General features: G+C 35.5%; 2 protein-coding genes across 4 annotated transcripts; one reads left to right on the top strand and one right to left on the bottom strand.

Moving 5' to 3' along the window:
- Positions 1–2358: 2358 nt before the first annotated feature.
- LOC105127212 (endoglucanase 25-like) lies at positions 2359–11814 on the top strand. Of its 3 annotated transcripts, XM_011028415.1 has the most exons (20): positions 2359–3253; positions 3708–4018; positions 4460–4921; positions 5593–5728; positions 5818–5990; positions 6083–6430; positions 7427–7549; positions 8074–8131; positions 8506–8717; positions 9229–9345; positions 9630–9687; positions 9775–9872; positions 9975–10049; positions 10144–10232; positions 10338–10387; positions 10486–10526; positions 10649–10855; positions 10978–11045; positions 11159–11219; positions 11326–11814. In XM_011028415.1, exons 1-20 carry the CDS (start codon positions 2875–2877, stop codon positions 11539–11541), a joined length of 3282 nt encoding a protein of 1093 aa, XP_011026717.1. In that variant the 5' UTR covers positions 2359–2874; the 3' UTR covers positions 11542–11814. The 3 variants fall into 3 exon arrangements, with proteins under 3 accessions (XP_011026717.1, XP_011026715.1, XP_011026716.1); XM_011028413.1 differs by lacking the exons at positions 2359–3253; positions 3708–4018; positions 4460–4921; ... (1 more) ...; positions 5818–5990; positions 6083–6430 and adding an exon at positions 6971–7265 and having other exon boundaries at positions 7380–7549; XM_011028414.1 differs by lacking the exons at positions 2359–3253; positions 3708–4018; positions 4460–4921; ... (1 more) ...; positions 5818–5990; positions 6083–6430 and adding an exon at positions 6973–7208 and having other exon boundaries at positions 7380–7549.
- Positions 11815–12208: 394 nt separating this feature from the next.
- LOC105127211 (transmembrane protein 64-like) lies at positions 12209–14929 on the bottom strand. Its single transcript, XM_011028412.1, has 5 exons — positions 14594–14929; positions 13838–14089; positions 13276–13512; positions 12943–13160; positions 12209–12655 (listed from the first exon to the last, which is right to left on the bottom strand). Exons 2-5 carry the CDS (start codon positions 14087–14089, stop codon positions 12391–12393), a joined length of 972 nt encoding a protein of 323 aa, XP_011026714.1. The 5' UTR covers positions 14594–14929; the 3' UTR covers positions 12209–12390.
- Positions 14930–15301: the final 372 nt, after the last annotated feature.

The raw sequence follows: 15301 nt of genomic DNA, 5'->3' as shown, positions 1-15301 counted from the left end.
ATCCACAGTGTTTTGTGAAGAAAGCTACACTCTTTTTTCCAGTAAAATTTAAAAAAATAATTTTAAAAAAATTATAACAAAAAAAATACCATATAGAAAAATATTATAATAAACCACAATATTTTATAAGGAAAGCTATAGTGTTTTTTTTCACATGATTTAGTTTTATTATATAAAGATAATTTTAAAAAATTATAAAAAAAGAATAAAAAAACCAAGTGAGTAAACACTATAGCAATCCACAATATTTTTTTTTAAAAATATTATAAAGCTAAATTCTTAACTAGCTTAATATTAAAAAATAAAATTAATAGAGATAATTTAAAAAAATTATAAGAAACACAAAAAAAAGCCATGTGGAGAAATATTATACCAATCCATCATGTTTTAAAAAAATTACAAGGTTAAATTCAACTAGCTCAATATTAAAAAAATATAATTAACAAATATAATTTTGAAAAAAATCATAAAAAACCATGTGAGAAAATACTGTAATAATCCATAGTGTTTTGAAAGAAAAGCCATAGCTGTAATTTTTAATCAGCTTAATATTAAAAAAATAAGATTGACAAACAATTTTTTAAAAAAAATTATAACAAAAAAAATGCAAAGCTAAATTTTTAACCATTTTAATATTTTAAAAATAAAATCAACAAATATAATTTAAAAAAAAACTAAAAAAACAAAAAAAACCATAAAAAAATATTGTAGTAATGCTCCCCACACACACATATATATTAACATGCGACATTCCATGAGGACTTATATTTAAAGGCATGTCCTAAATGATTTAGTTGATCAGGTCAAAACCTAGTATTTTTTTTAAAGAAAAATAAAGATACATTGATCCAACATTTTCTTTTAAAAAATATTGGATCGATGATATTTTGGATAGATCCGAATTTAATAATCTTATCTTTTAGGATCCATGGTTTTTTTTCCCTACACATAAACAAATGATATATTGTTTGTTTTTTTTCATAAAAAACAAATGATGCTTTGTCTGCTGCAGCAAACAACATGTCTTGTTTTTTCTGTTAAGAAACAGATGACATGTATTCTATCTTTTTCTCTTATAAAAACAAACAACGCATTATTTGTTATGCCATATAACATGTCATTTGATGTAATAGACAACAAGTCATCCATGACATTATATTCTAACAATCATTATGATGATTGAAAAATTATAGTCCAATTTTTTGGATATAAAAACCCAAATTTTTAATAGTTATTTTACGGGAAAACATCTAAAATAAAAAAACTCTAAAGGCCTTAAAAAACTTATTTATGGTATTAAACCTGAATAAAATCATTCTCAAAATAAAAAATCAACTTAAATTTAAAAACCTTTTGGAGTCTATATTCACTCTCTTAGACAAGATAAACGTTAAAGAATCCTCTATAAAATTTGTTTATGAAGTTTATTGATATCAAAATTAATTTTTTTCATGAACAAAATTGGTGATAAAGATAACTTTTTTTTTATTGTTGGATTATGATAAATTTCTTTTTTTTTCTCTAAACTAAAAATAAAAAAATAAAAAAATAAAGTTGTGAATCAAAATAAAGCTTCCAAAAACAAAAAGGATCATAACAAAAGAAAAGTGGAAATATGGGGATAAAAAAGAACTTTGGTGTGCTAATTTTAGATTGGTTATGTTAATTTATCACCTTTTACACTCTAATCCGATATCTTTTAATTGTATTTTTTCATAACAAACCATAAAAATTCAGATGCATTTTTTTTTTAAAGATGAAATTAAAAAAAAAAGTTTGAGAATAAAAGAAAAAACACCGGTCATTCATGTTCCTCCTCCTCAAATATTTTATCTATTGTTATATTATTTTCAGGCACGCATGATCTTGTGTTGTACTGATACTCTTCACAAATTCCTCGAGAAAAAATTAACTTCAAATTTTAAATCCTACGCATCGATTTATATACCTATATATATAAAAAATGATCTGTTGAGAAGATCATGTGCATAAAGGTGAGATAAAGAATGAAAATGGAAGAATTTTTAATAAGAAGAGAAGATGCGGTGGGATAGCAATTTTCTTGGATTGGTTTTTTTTGGAGACAACCCTTCTCCTCTCAACATATGTCGTATAACGGGATGATATATGTCGATAATATTAATAATGAAACTACGAATACGAGGAGTTTCTTCAGATCCATGTATGAGGAAATTATCATCGTAATTTTTAACTGGGTTTTTATAGAGATTAGTATGATATGGAAATAAATCTTCCTTAATTGATTTTTAATTGTTCCTTTAATAGAAATACAAAATGATGTGGTCGCGTTAAAAAAGGCTAAAAAGATGAGCTTAATGGCTTCTTTCAGGCATTAACATGAATTTTTGCATAGCAAGATACCATACAATTACCAAACTGTTACCTTTCTTGCTTTCTTTCTGTACCTGTCTGTCCGCTGTCTTCAAGAGTGAGAAAGAAACACATTGCAGATTTTAGCTGTTAGAAAAACTTCATAGAAAAACACAGCATTACACGGACTGTCTTTGCCTAGGAGTGGATTATTGGTCACCTACTAGATTTACTACAAATTAATTATTAGAATATAGAATCAAGCCCAATTCACCACAGCATTATTGACTCTTCCACCGTCATCAGTCTCCGCTGTTCACCATCCATAATACCCTCCATCCCCATTCCCACACCTTCACTCCCCTCCATCTCTCCTCCTCACACCCAACAAAGAGAGTGTGTGTGTGAGAGAGACAAAGACAACCCACATTTTCTTTTTGTCAGTACAGGGTCGGTGGCACTTCAAGTTTTGTTCTTGAATCGAGGGAGAATCAAAAGAGAGCTAATTTGCTAAATACAAGAAGAAATAGTGAAACTTTAAGGATGAGCATGTATGGTAGAGATCCTTGGGGAGGATCCCTGGAGATAAATGCAGCAGATTCAGCAACAGATGATGATAGGAGCAGGAACTTGAATGACTTAGACAGGGCATCTTTGTCAAGGCCGTTGGATGAGACTCAACAGAGTTGGTTACTGGGTCCAGCTGAGCAAAAGAAGAAGAAATATGTGGATCTGGGTTGTATCATTGTTAGTCGCAAGATCTTTGTGTGGACTGTTGGCAGTATTGTTGCTGCTGCTCTCCTGGGTGGTTTGATCACTGTTATTGTTGAAGCTGTGCCTCGCCATCGTCACAATCATACCCCCGCTGATAACTACACCCTTGCTCTACACAAGGCACTCATGTTTTTCAATGCGCAAAAATGTATCTTTTCCTTTTCTTGATCTTATCTGTTCCGATTTCTGTTAGTTGATGTTTGTGTACCTTTTGAATTCATTTGTTTGTTAAATTGGAAGATAGCATCATTTTGTTGCAAGAATGAGGAGAGACTTGTTCAATGAATCCGGGATTGTAACTGTTTAGGGGAACATGAATCATCAATCTTAACAAACCCAGATCATGAATTTATTTTATTTTACTACTGCTCTGTTATTGGTAATCATCTATATTCAGGAAAGTAGAAATCGTTCTTTCTTCCTTTCTTTTTGGCAGAAAAAAAAAACCAGTTTGAATGTGGCTTAACTTTGGTATCATGGATTGTTGAAGAAAATCATTGATTTGCACGGATTCAGATCATAAGTTTCAGTTACTGTTGCTACTGTTATTGATAATGATCTTGATTTTGTTTATGTTCGTGTATTTTGATGGCAAATTGCAGCAGGAAAGCTTCCAAAGCATAATAATGTGTCATGGAGGGGAAGCTCGTGTTTGAGCGATGGGAAAGGTAAACAAGGTAGTTTTTACAAAGATCTGGTGGGTGGATATTATGATGCTGGGGATGCCATCAAGTTTCACTTCCCTGCTTCTTTTGCGATGACAATGTTGAGCTGGAGTGTTATAGAATATAGTGCGAAATATGAAGCTGCTGGGGAGCTTGACCATGTCAAAGAAATTATTAAGTGGGGAGCCGATTACTTTCTTAAGACATTTAACAGTTCTTCTGATACCATCAACACGATGGTTGCACAGGTGAAGTAACTTCACACAATTTATCTAAACATAGATATAATTGTACATCTGGATGAATTTATTTCATAGCTGTCTTTACCTTTAATGTTGATGATGCTTTGTTTTACAATGAAAACATGATCTTGCTTGGGGCACTTCATGTGAAAATGCAAGGGTAGGGCTTTTTTCAAATTTTTGACTTACTGGGATCAAAACTAGCAAGTTTTTTTCATCTGACAATTTCTCCATGGAAAACTCAACTTCCGCCTATGCATAGAAAATTTCCTGGATGCACAAATACTGAAGTCGAGAATGTTTATAGCTACTATTGTATTGGCCATCATCACATAAACATGATTCAAAGAAGTGCGCTATTCATCAAATTATTATTTTTATCTTTGTCTGTTGATCCTTCATAGGATATATGGTCTGACAGATGTTGATTTCCATCCTATTTGACAGGTTGGCACGGGGGATACTTCTGGTGGGAGTACCACTCCAAATGATCATTATTGCTGGATGCGTCCTGAGGACATTGATTATGAAAGACTTGTAACTGAATGCAGCCATTGCTCTGATCTTGCTGCTGAAATGGCTGCTGCCTTAGCTTCTGCATCCATTGTTTTCAAAGATAACAAGGCCTACTCTCAGAAACTTGTTCATGGTGCCAGAACTCTCTTTCAATTTGCAAGAGATCAGCGAGGTAGATACAGTGAAAGAGGGTCAGAAGCTGCCATTTTCTATAATTCAACTAGTTACTGGGATGAATTTGTTTGGGGTGGAGCTTGGCTGTACTATGCAACTGGAAATAGTTCCTATCTTCAGCTTGCTACAAATCCTGGCATAGCCAAGCATGCTGGTGCTTTTTGGGGAGGGCCGGACTATGGTGTCCTTAGCTGGGACAACAAGCTTGCTGGTACTCAGGTTAGTGAAGCTTCTTATCTATTTTCTACCATGCCTTTCCTAATCATGCAATTAACTTTTCTTCCGAATGTTATTAATTTTTCCATGCATCTGTTCATGTTTCTAATTTAATAAGATATCACATGTTGTTTCATATAATATACCCAAATGATAAGCATCTTTAGGAGTTGATATATCTATTTTCCTCAGCAACAGAAATATAAGGTAGCTGTGCATGTGTATGGGTTTTTATTTCATTCTTGATGAGTAAGAATTGTGGGTTCCTCTAATTGCTTGTCTTGCTACAAATAAAGTGATCTCGTTCTGAGGTTTCCATATTCAACAAAATTTGACCTGGTATGTGTACGTGGTAGTTCCTCCCTTTTTTAAAAATTTGTTAATTTTTTAAAAGTGAATCTCAATTTGTTAATTTATCTCCTGCCTTTTCTTATTTGTACCCATTTCTACTTTCTTGACTATTATGTCATGAAACCTGATGAACTGCTGTTGACATAAAATCATTGCCCTAATGTGAAAATGTCAATGATGATCTCCTATTTGGATCCTGCTGATATTTTTCTGCTGCTATTTTTACATATTACATCATAATGTGCCTAATTCACTGTTAGTTTACTTTGAAAATATATGGTGGTATACTTCTGTCCTGATGAATAAATTTTGTTGTGTGATAGCTACTTTTGAGCCGTTTAAGATTGTTCTTGAGCCCTGGTTATCCGTATGAAGAAATACTAAGGACATTTCACAACCAGACCAGTATAATTATGTGCTCGTACCTGCCAATTTTCACGAAGTTTAATAGAACAAGAGGTAAACCATCTCCTATATGATTGGCCTGGTCACAAGTGAATGGATTAACTTTCAGATCCCATTCTAACTGTTTTGGTGATGTTCTACAGGAGGCTTGATCGAGTTAAATCATGGAAGGCCTCAGCCCCTTCAGTATGTTGTCAACGCTGCCTTCCTAGCAACCCTATATAGTGATTATCTTGAGGCTGCTGATACACCTGGATGGTACTGTGGACCAAATTTTTACTCTACTGACGTGTTGCGTGATTTTGCCAAGACTCAGGTATGCCATACCCTATGTGATAAGGTGTTCTATATTGGACCCTGGCATAATTTGAGTGGTTTATAACTTCCTTTTTTCTGTCTTTGTGACAGATTGACTACATCCTGGGCAAAAATCCTCGTAAAATGAGCTATATTGTGGGTTTTGGCAATCATTACCCAAAACATCTCCACCATAGAGGTGCATCTATCCCTAAGAACAAGGTCAGGTATAACTGTAAAGGAGGATGGAAATGGAGGGACACCACGAAGCCAAATCCAAATTCACTTGTTGGAGCCATGGTTGCTGGTCCTGACAGGCATGATGGTTTCCGTGATGTTCGCACCAACTACAATTATACAGAGCCAACGATTGCTGGAAATGCTGGATTAGTTGCAGCACTAGTGGCTTCGTCAGGTGACAAAACTACCGGGATTGACAAGAACACCATATTCTCTGCAGTTCCCCCAATGTTTCCTACTCCGCCACCACCTCCAGCACCTTGGAGACCATGAGATGCCACAATTTTTTAGAATATATCTGTGGGGCTTTTGGTTAGATGATTTTGCTGCAATAGATTTTGGACTCGGAACTCCTTGGAAGGTAAAGATAATTCGACTCCACGGAAGGAGGATGGCTTTAAGGACTGCTGAGCATAAGTTTGTGAAGATGACGAGGGCATACGTGGTTGAGAACTTGGACAATCATTAAGAAATTGATATTCTGTACCCCAAGATGCCTGTCGTAGTTTTTGATATAAATAGTATATGTGTATGATATGAAACGTTGTATTCTTTTTTGGGGGAAAAACGTGAATTCAACATTTCAAAACTGATTAACAATAAATTCCATTTAAAGCTGTAACAGATCTCGTCTCATTACTGGATCTCTATCCCTCCTATCTTGATTCTTTTCCATGCATGTTTTGTACATTTTGTGCATATTTCGGTTGGAACATACAACGCAAGTATTTCACAAGTAACTTCGGAGGTGTTGATTGCACATCTGCCCTATCAAATCATCTTATCCGCCCTCTGTTTGCAACCAAATTTATGCTTGGAATAAGACTATTCCAGTTGATGATGTGGCAGCAACTGCTGCATGTAGCTTCTACTAAAAATAGGGTAATCAGTAGTTCCTTGGCATATATCAACTATCGAGTAAAGAAGGCCATGACCACCAGTTTGAAGTGTGCTCACAGTAAAACTGGAACCTCATTCACGTGAGGAAACGTATGAGGTCGGCTTCAAGGGATTCCTTTAGAAGTCCTGCGATACTGACCAATGCTTTTCCAGTGTTTGTAAATTATATGCCTTACTTATATGGTGGTGTCAGTTCTATCATATTCTTTCCGCTTATCTTCGAAATGTGCTTATTCTTTGGCATTCTTACGGTCTATATATATTTCAGGTGGCTTTCAAATTCTTCTACCAGACACTCAAAAATCACATTCACAGGGTACTATGGCGGAAGAATCCAAATCTTTGCAATACACACCTACATGGGTGATTGCTGCTGTCTGTTTTGTCATTGTTCTCGCCTCCATTTTTGCAGAGCGAGGTCTTCACAAACTGGGAAAGGTATGCTATATATTCCCTATGGTATCTTTTACACTTGAGCTAGGTGATATTCTAGTTTGATTCTTCTTCCTTCAATATTTAAATTTTTTGGTTCCCGGTTCCCAAATTGAACATCCTCAGTGTCACTACTAAAATTGTTCTTTTGAACACATCTTATTTGGACCAAAATTCAAACTGAAGTGAAGATAAATTTGGAGTTATGCACTGCCACAGCATGTAGAAATGAATGTACGAAATGTTGCTGATTGCAATACTAGTGTGTGCTATAATCGTACACTGCTCATTAAATTAAAAAGGTTACTATTTATGAACCTGTATCTCTTCTTCCTTTCCAAGAAAATTTATCAGCTTTTATATATATATACATAAAAGTTGTTTTTGCATCAATTGAATTTTGAAGTAAAAAGGAAGAGCTTCTAAGCAGAGAGGTGATGTTTCTTCATTTGTAAGAGGTTTATGGTGCACAATCCATTAATTCCTAACTTCCTAAGGGACTTGGTGATTTTTTTTGTTTGGAAATTCAGTTCTTGAGGAATACGAAGCAAGATGCATTGTTTGAAGCCTTGCAAAAATTAAAAGAAGGTCAGACGATCCTTTCTCCCCAATCTTTATTTCCTATACAAGATGTATATTATATCTAATGACGAATTCTCCATAATCCACAACATGTGACTAATGCTGGCAAGTTTGCATTTATAAATATGTCCAGAAATTATACATAAAGTGCAAGGTTACAATGGATTGGAAACAATCGTTTCACTAATTGCATGTTGCAGTATAATGCTAAAATATGATCTAAATATGTTCTCAATGTGTGTTCCAAAGAATACTTCTCAAAACAATTTCTCATGAAGTCTGAGAAGCCACAATAGGAGTCTTAAAAGTAAAGCATATTGACAGGTTTTTTTTTTTTATCTTTTGGGTCTAATGGAAGTTATCCTGATGTTTTCCTACAGAATTGATGCTTTTAGGGTTCATTTCCCTTCTGCTAACAGTTACCCAAAATACAATAAGCCGCATATGCATCCCACCTCATCTTGCTATTACCATGTTGCCATGCAAGAGAGAAACTGAGAGCAGCAACCACGAAAAAATCTATAATCAAGCTTTAAACAATCGACGTCATCTACTATCTGCAACTAATAGTGCAGAACGTTGTGCTCGTGAGGTATGTCACTATGTTTACTGCTGTAAACATAACTTTTTACCAACTAGTCCATGTAAATTTGATTATTTTGCAGTTAAATTAAGTTGTTATTTAGGCAGAGGAGAAGATAAATTTAACTAGAAAACCACATACTGGCCATCCCATGCATTAGTATTTATACATGAATATGAGATAATCTAAGCTAATGGCTCCACAATGTGCCTAGATGGATCCACATGACGATTAGTCTAAGCATGCTAGTAAAGCAGGTCCAAGAAGGGGCCATGGTTATTTTGGAAGAATATTTTTCTTCATGGGATGGCTCGAAGGTCTTGTTTTGATGATTGGAAGGAGGATTGGTCTTGAAAAGTTGAGTTTTTGATTTGTTAAGTAGTTTAGCAGAGGCATAAAAGGTTGATACAGATAAAGTGGATATAGAATAGCGAAAATCCTTACATGAATTAATATATCTAGCTGTGCTCACATTAAATCTTATAAACTAACATTTTGCACATGCCTTTTCCAAACACAGGGGAAGGTTCCATTGGTGTCTGTGGAAGCATTGCACCAACTGCATATTTTCATCTTTGTGTTGGCAATTGTCCATGTTATCTTTTGTGTATCTACAATGATTCTTGGAGGGGCAAGGGTAATGTATCAGTCTCTTACCTTTATAACCTGCTCCACACAAATTAATTGATCACATTTTCCCCTTTGAGCTGAACAGACAAGAATTGAAGCTGATATGCTTCAATTGTGTAGCTCGTTTTCATAACCATTCTTACTGATTTGGAATTTTCGTCATTTGTTTACCCTAACTGTTTTACATCATTGTCAAGTATTTTTCCCCCCTTTCCTGCATATCTACTTTATGTCCATTAGTTTCTTTACATTTCGAATTATTGTGATATGTATTAATTCCACCTTCCATAGATACGACAATGGAAGACTTGGGAGGATTCCATAAGACATCCATCAAAAGCATTCAGAGGTTGGCTTGAATCTAAATGTTCCTTTCTTCTGCACAGAAACAATAGAACTTCTGTAGTTTGTTAAATGTATGCTTTCTGTTGTGCAGATCCAGCAAAGCATGAACATGAACACCATTTTTTTCACAAGTTCATTAAAAGACACGAAAAAGGATATTGGAGAAAGTCAGCTGTTTTAAGTTGGCTGGTGAGTTTCAAGCCAGCCTATGTTGCCTCTTATAATCTACAGTTGAAAATTTTATACAAGAGTATGATATAGAATTCAGCAGTTTTCTCTGCTCCCTTTCAGATAGCATTCTGCAAACAATTTTATGGCTCTATTACCAAATCAGACTACGTTGCTCTTCGAAAGGGATTTATCACAGTTAAGTTTCAATCATTAACCGCATATCTGTTCACTATATAATTCTGCAACATGCGTTCTATTAATTTATTGATCATTGATTTTTCCAATCCAGGCGCATTGTCCCCGTGTGTTGAATTTTGATTTTCACGATTACATGATGCGGACACTGCAGATTGATTTCAAAAGAATTGTTACCATAAGGTAAGTCTTTTAGAATAATGGTTTGTTTATTTATTTATTTATTGAGTTGTATTTCAGTATTCAAAGGTTTGAAGTTGAACAATACCAAATAATATTGGACAACAGCTGGTATCTATGGCTCTTTATTGTGATGTTTTTGCTGATGAATGTGGAAGGTAATTTTCCTTTCTCGAAGTTGAGCAATTAAATTCCAGTGATTCATAAAAAAATGGTATCATTATTAATCCTTTCCCATGCGTGAATGAAAATGCAGGGTGGCATACATTTTTTTGGCTGTCCTTTTTACCAGTAATTGTAAGTATAACTGAGCTAATGTATATGTGTGTGCATACACAGATTTGAAGGGTTTAGTTGACATGTTTTGATGAATGACATTTGATGCAAGCCTAATAACATCGAGCTGGTTTGAATGGCAGCTTCTGCTACTCGTTGGCGCCAAGTTAGAACACATTATCACTAGTTTAGGCCACAGAGTTGCAGAGATGCCAGTTCCTGTCGACGAAGCACGAGTAAAGCCTTCAGATGAACATTTCTGGCTTGAGAAACCTGCCATTGTTCTTGACTTGATTCAGTTCATTCTGTTTCAGAATTCATTTGAGATTGCTTTCTTCTTCTGGATTTGGGTACACATGTTCTTAGCAAATAGTTTCCAAAGTTTATCACATGGTTTTCCATAGTTTTCAATGCATACATAGCAATACAAGTGCGTTTGCAGTTTTGGTTAATTAGTTTCCTCCCCTTCCAGAGCACATACGGATTCCGCTCATGCATCATGGAAAGAGTGGGCTACATTGTGCCAAGGCTTATTATGGGGTAATTCCAAAACCTTATGATCCATTACAGATATATTATGATTCTGTTTTTCTGTTTCTTACCCAAGTATCGAAGAAAACAAGCCTTCTTATTGCTTTATTTGGTGGGTGCAGTTTAGTTGTTCAAGTTCTATGCAGTTACAGCACCTTGCCTTTGTACGCTCTAGTCTCACAGGTCGGTGAACTTATACACCCAAGATTTACTTTACATGAGCTCCTTTATTATTGACATGTTTCAGAAACTCATTTTCTAACCTTTTGTCGATGGTATCTGAGTGAAGATGGGCACCAGGTTCAGGAAAGGGATGTTTGGTGAGGATATGGAAGCGGCAATAGAAATCTGGGCAGGCGGAGCAAAGGGCAAGAGGGACCCAAGCGAGAACCACGGAGCACGTATGGATAAACTAGCCACAGAATCATCTCATAGCGCGGCACAAGAAATGGTTATTATTGGAGGCACAGAGCTTTCTTCTGTGACCCAAGCGCCTGTATCTTGAAATTTGGTTCTTCGGCAAAAAGGCAAAAGGGAACATCCACTTACATCTCAAGCCTTAAATTTCCGCAGATTCAACATTTAGCCAAACCATTGCTCATAACTTAATATTCTGTGAATGTTTTTCACCTTGCTTTATTTAATTTGCCAGTCATTGCTATTCTTTTCATCCCACGAAAAATCCCTCCACCACCTATTGAACCGAATGCCCTTGTGGTAAAAAAGAACATCAAAGCCTCAATCAAATGCAGATAATTTTATCGCTTCTTTCTTGTAAGATACAGTACAGCATGCCTGTTGTTCTCACCACGATCATTGTTATTCTTTCCATTATCACATAAATGTGCCAGTTAAAAACTGAATCCAATCTCTCATGCCACCGAATGGCAAGCTTTCTTATCACTTTTGCAGGTACGCATCAATGCATGACGAAGGTCAAACATCATCAGTGAATGAGATTATAAGGTCAAAAACTCTTATTCTCAATAATTTGAATAATAGAAGCTAATTATTCCCTCATTCCATACCCACAAGATGGTGTGTCTCCTTGTACATTTTAAGAACATACTATATATATCGTTCAGAAGATGCTAAAAAAATAATAAGAAAAAAGTTTACTGAATGGTAAGAAAATAAAACAAACAAGGAAAAATACGCTAAGAAGTTGCACCTTTCACAAAAGCTGGTCGATTAATTTTTGTTCTGTATTCTATTTTTGTAGTTACAAACATAAACACCAAAACCCCCTTAACAAAGGGGTGAATAAGGAAGTTATAATGATCAGTCAGTCAACAAATGCCATCTAACATATCAATTTTTACAGGTACATGTATTTTCCTCCCAAGTATTCAGGCTATAATGAAAAAGATGACAAACCTGCATGCTTAGGTCTTTCAAGTGGAAGCTTTCCCATCTCATGACTTTCTTGGTGGGTGGGGGGAACTTCTTCAGTAGCCTCTTCCCTTTCAAGGTCCTTCAGAGCTCTTTTTGCATAAACAGTGAAAGCAACCGTAGTGACAACAGCAATAATGAAGGAGATGATGTTGTATATTATTTCCACAGTAGTCAAGTGATAGTTCCCATACTTCACATCAGCAAATGTCCTTATCAACCTACCACTGCACAGAAGCACAAGCATGAGGTTGAGCAGGGGGGAGGGAAAACAAATTGGCATATCATTATTTTGACAGAGTTTTCTTCAAATAGAAGAACTAAGAATGTAGTACTTTCTGGTGAGCTGGGATCAATAGAGTTTTGCAACAACTGATTTTGCTTTCATTCTTTTTGGTCATCATCTGGACAAACAGTTCAAAAGAATTCCCACGTATCTTTGTTTCCTTGTATGTTTCTTTGGAATAAGAACTGATAGTGGAAAAAAAAAAAAAGTATAACCAAGAGAACGGACCTGTAGATGTAGATAAAAGCTTCTGGAACCATTCCAGCAACTGAACCACACAAGTAGGGCCAAAATGTCATACTTGTTACCACTATTGCATAGTTGAAAATTGTGTACGGAAATGGTGAAACCCTAAAGAGGGCAACCACTTTAAATTGATGGAACCAGCTCCCCTCCCCAGCAAGTCTAATCATAGAAGCTTTCTGAGGCCATCTCTTCAACCATTGCTGCACATTCAACAGGAGATAATTCACAAAAATGGAGAGGCAGAAGAAAGAAAAGTAAGATCCAATATGAAAACCAAGTTGTCTAGCTTATATCAGTTAAAATCATTTGTCTTACATGGATGCGTTCACGGAAAACTAGCCCAATCAAATAGGGCAGGACCATCCCGATAGTGGTTCCAACCATGATTATCACAAACCCAATACCATATCCAAAGATCATTCCAGCCAACCACATGGAAGGACCTGAAGGAATTAGGAACACTGGGAACAAGGCAAGAGAGGCAGTAAGCACAAGGGCGAGGACTGGACGTCCAAAGGCAGTTGCTTCCCATTCCATCATTGGCAAGAGAACCTACAATGAAATTGATTAATCTTTGGCATAACCAAACTTAAAAACCAAGTTGATTCTTAAACCTGAAGTTAGCAAACTTGATAAAGCTTGCCAACCATTATGCTGTATTCATAATCCAAATTGATGCCAAAGAACCATCTCGAACAAATTATAAACCAAGCCCACTAACAGAAGAAAGTTCAAAGTACAAACTCAAATATGTAAAGCGCAAATGAATGCTGGACATGTAACAAAACGGCATGTGCAATACTTGTTGATTAAAGCTATAGACAGCACCAAAGCAGGCAAAAGATACAAATAAAACGAAAAGAGAGAAATAAAGCACCTTCTCAAAAAGAAATGGAACACCCCATTTCACGAAAACGAGAAGAAGTATGGTGATAACAAGACACCAAATTGAAGCTTTGATCCACCAGATGAAAGCTTTAATCCTAGCTCCCGATTGCAGTTGTGAAATATCGAATTCAGGTGCCCTTGGTTCGTCGGATATAACAAGCCTAACATATTCACTGTCTTCCCTACCATGATGCTCCAACTTCCCGCTGCCGTTTCCCGACTCCTCCGCAGCCTGTGCCATCTTCATTCATAATTAAACAAGAAAAAAAGAAACCCGTCAAGATCAAAGAAAATAAAACCCAAAAACAGAACATGATTTGGCTCTACAAAAAAAGTGGAGACTTGTTTATGAGCTCGCATAGACATCAGGAAGCATGCACTCTATCCATACTTGTCACAAATAAATGCTGATAGAAATTTCGCAAATTAACTAAAAAAAAAAAAAGAGCAGGAAGCTTGATTTAATTTGGCTCTTGAGAAAATCAAATTCAAGGAGTAAGTTAAATGGATTAGACTGATCTAGATTTATGAATTTCTTGATGGGATTGCTCAGCCAAAAAGAGAAAGAAAAGGTAGAGATAAATAAACTGTAGTGAAAATATATATCTTCTTCTGCTCTTCCAAGTAAATAAAATTTCCTAATCTGCTGCTATCAATAGTAACAATAACAAAGCAACAACTAAAATAACTTCCAAGTATGAATTATTCTTGTTTTTTGAAGCATGAAGAAAAGCCAGTAGTTTACCCTTGATGGGAATTTAATCGGAGTAATCAGAGCCGCCGGTCGGAGAAGTCGGCGACAACCTCGTAGACTGGGTTGGTTGTCGTTGAAAGAGAGCCTTGCTTGCTTGCTTCAGTCGATAAGATTCGGGAAGGAACAAAACAGAGGATTTTATTTAACTTTCCCTTTGCCCCCTTTTCTTTTTCGGCTTCTGTTTCCTTTCAGATATTGGGGCAAAGAGAAATCAAAATTCAAAGTCTTAAACGATGGTGTTAGTCAGCAGCCATCCACCAGTATTAAATTTGCATATTATTTCAAAGGTCAAATTAATTATACTGCACATAGCTCGTTCTTGGACCATCAATCCCAACTTTGAAGAAGCTTGCTTTTGACGTGTTTGTTTTCGTGGTTTAAAAAAAATATATTAATTGTTTTAATTAATTTTTAATTTTTAATATTTATAGATCATGGAATTATGGATATACCAATCCAATCCTTCATATTCCTCCACATAGGGAGGGCCGAGGGGCCAGCCCAATATCATCTGTTTTTTAAAAAAAAATTGACTGCCATCTCAAGTCTTCCCTGCCCTCTCTCTATCTCTTTGATTATTTCTTCTTTCCATATTAGCTTAATCTTTTGGATATCAGAATTAAATAATTATTCATGTACGCCTATCATCACGTGTATTCAAATCGTTACATCGTTATTTATTTATTGCACCCTTGTTTC

This window comes from Populus euphratica, unplaced genomic scaffold (assembly GCF_000495115.2).
Source record: "Populus euphratica unplaced genomic scaffold, PopEup_1.0 scaffold7.1, whole genome shotgun sequence".
NCBI lineage: Eukaryota > Viridiplantae > Streptophyta > Magnoliopsida > Malpighiales > Salicaceae > Populus > Populus euphratica.
This window is presented reverse-complemented; position numbering and strand designations above follow the sequence as displayed.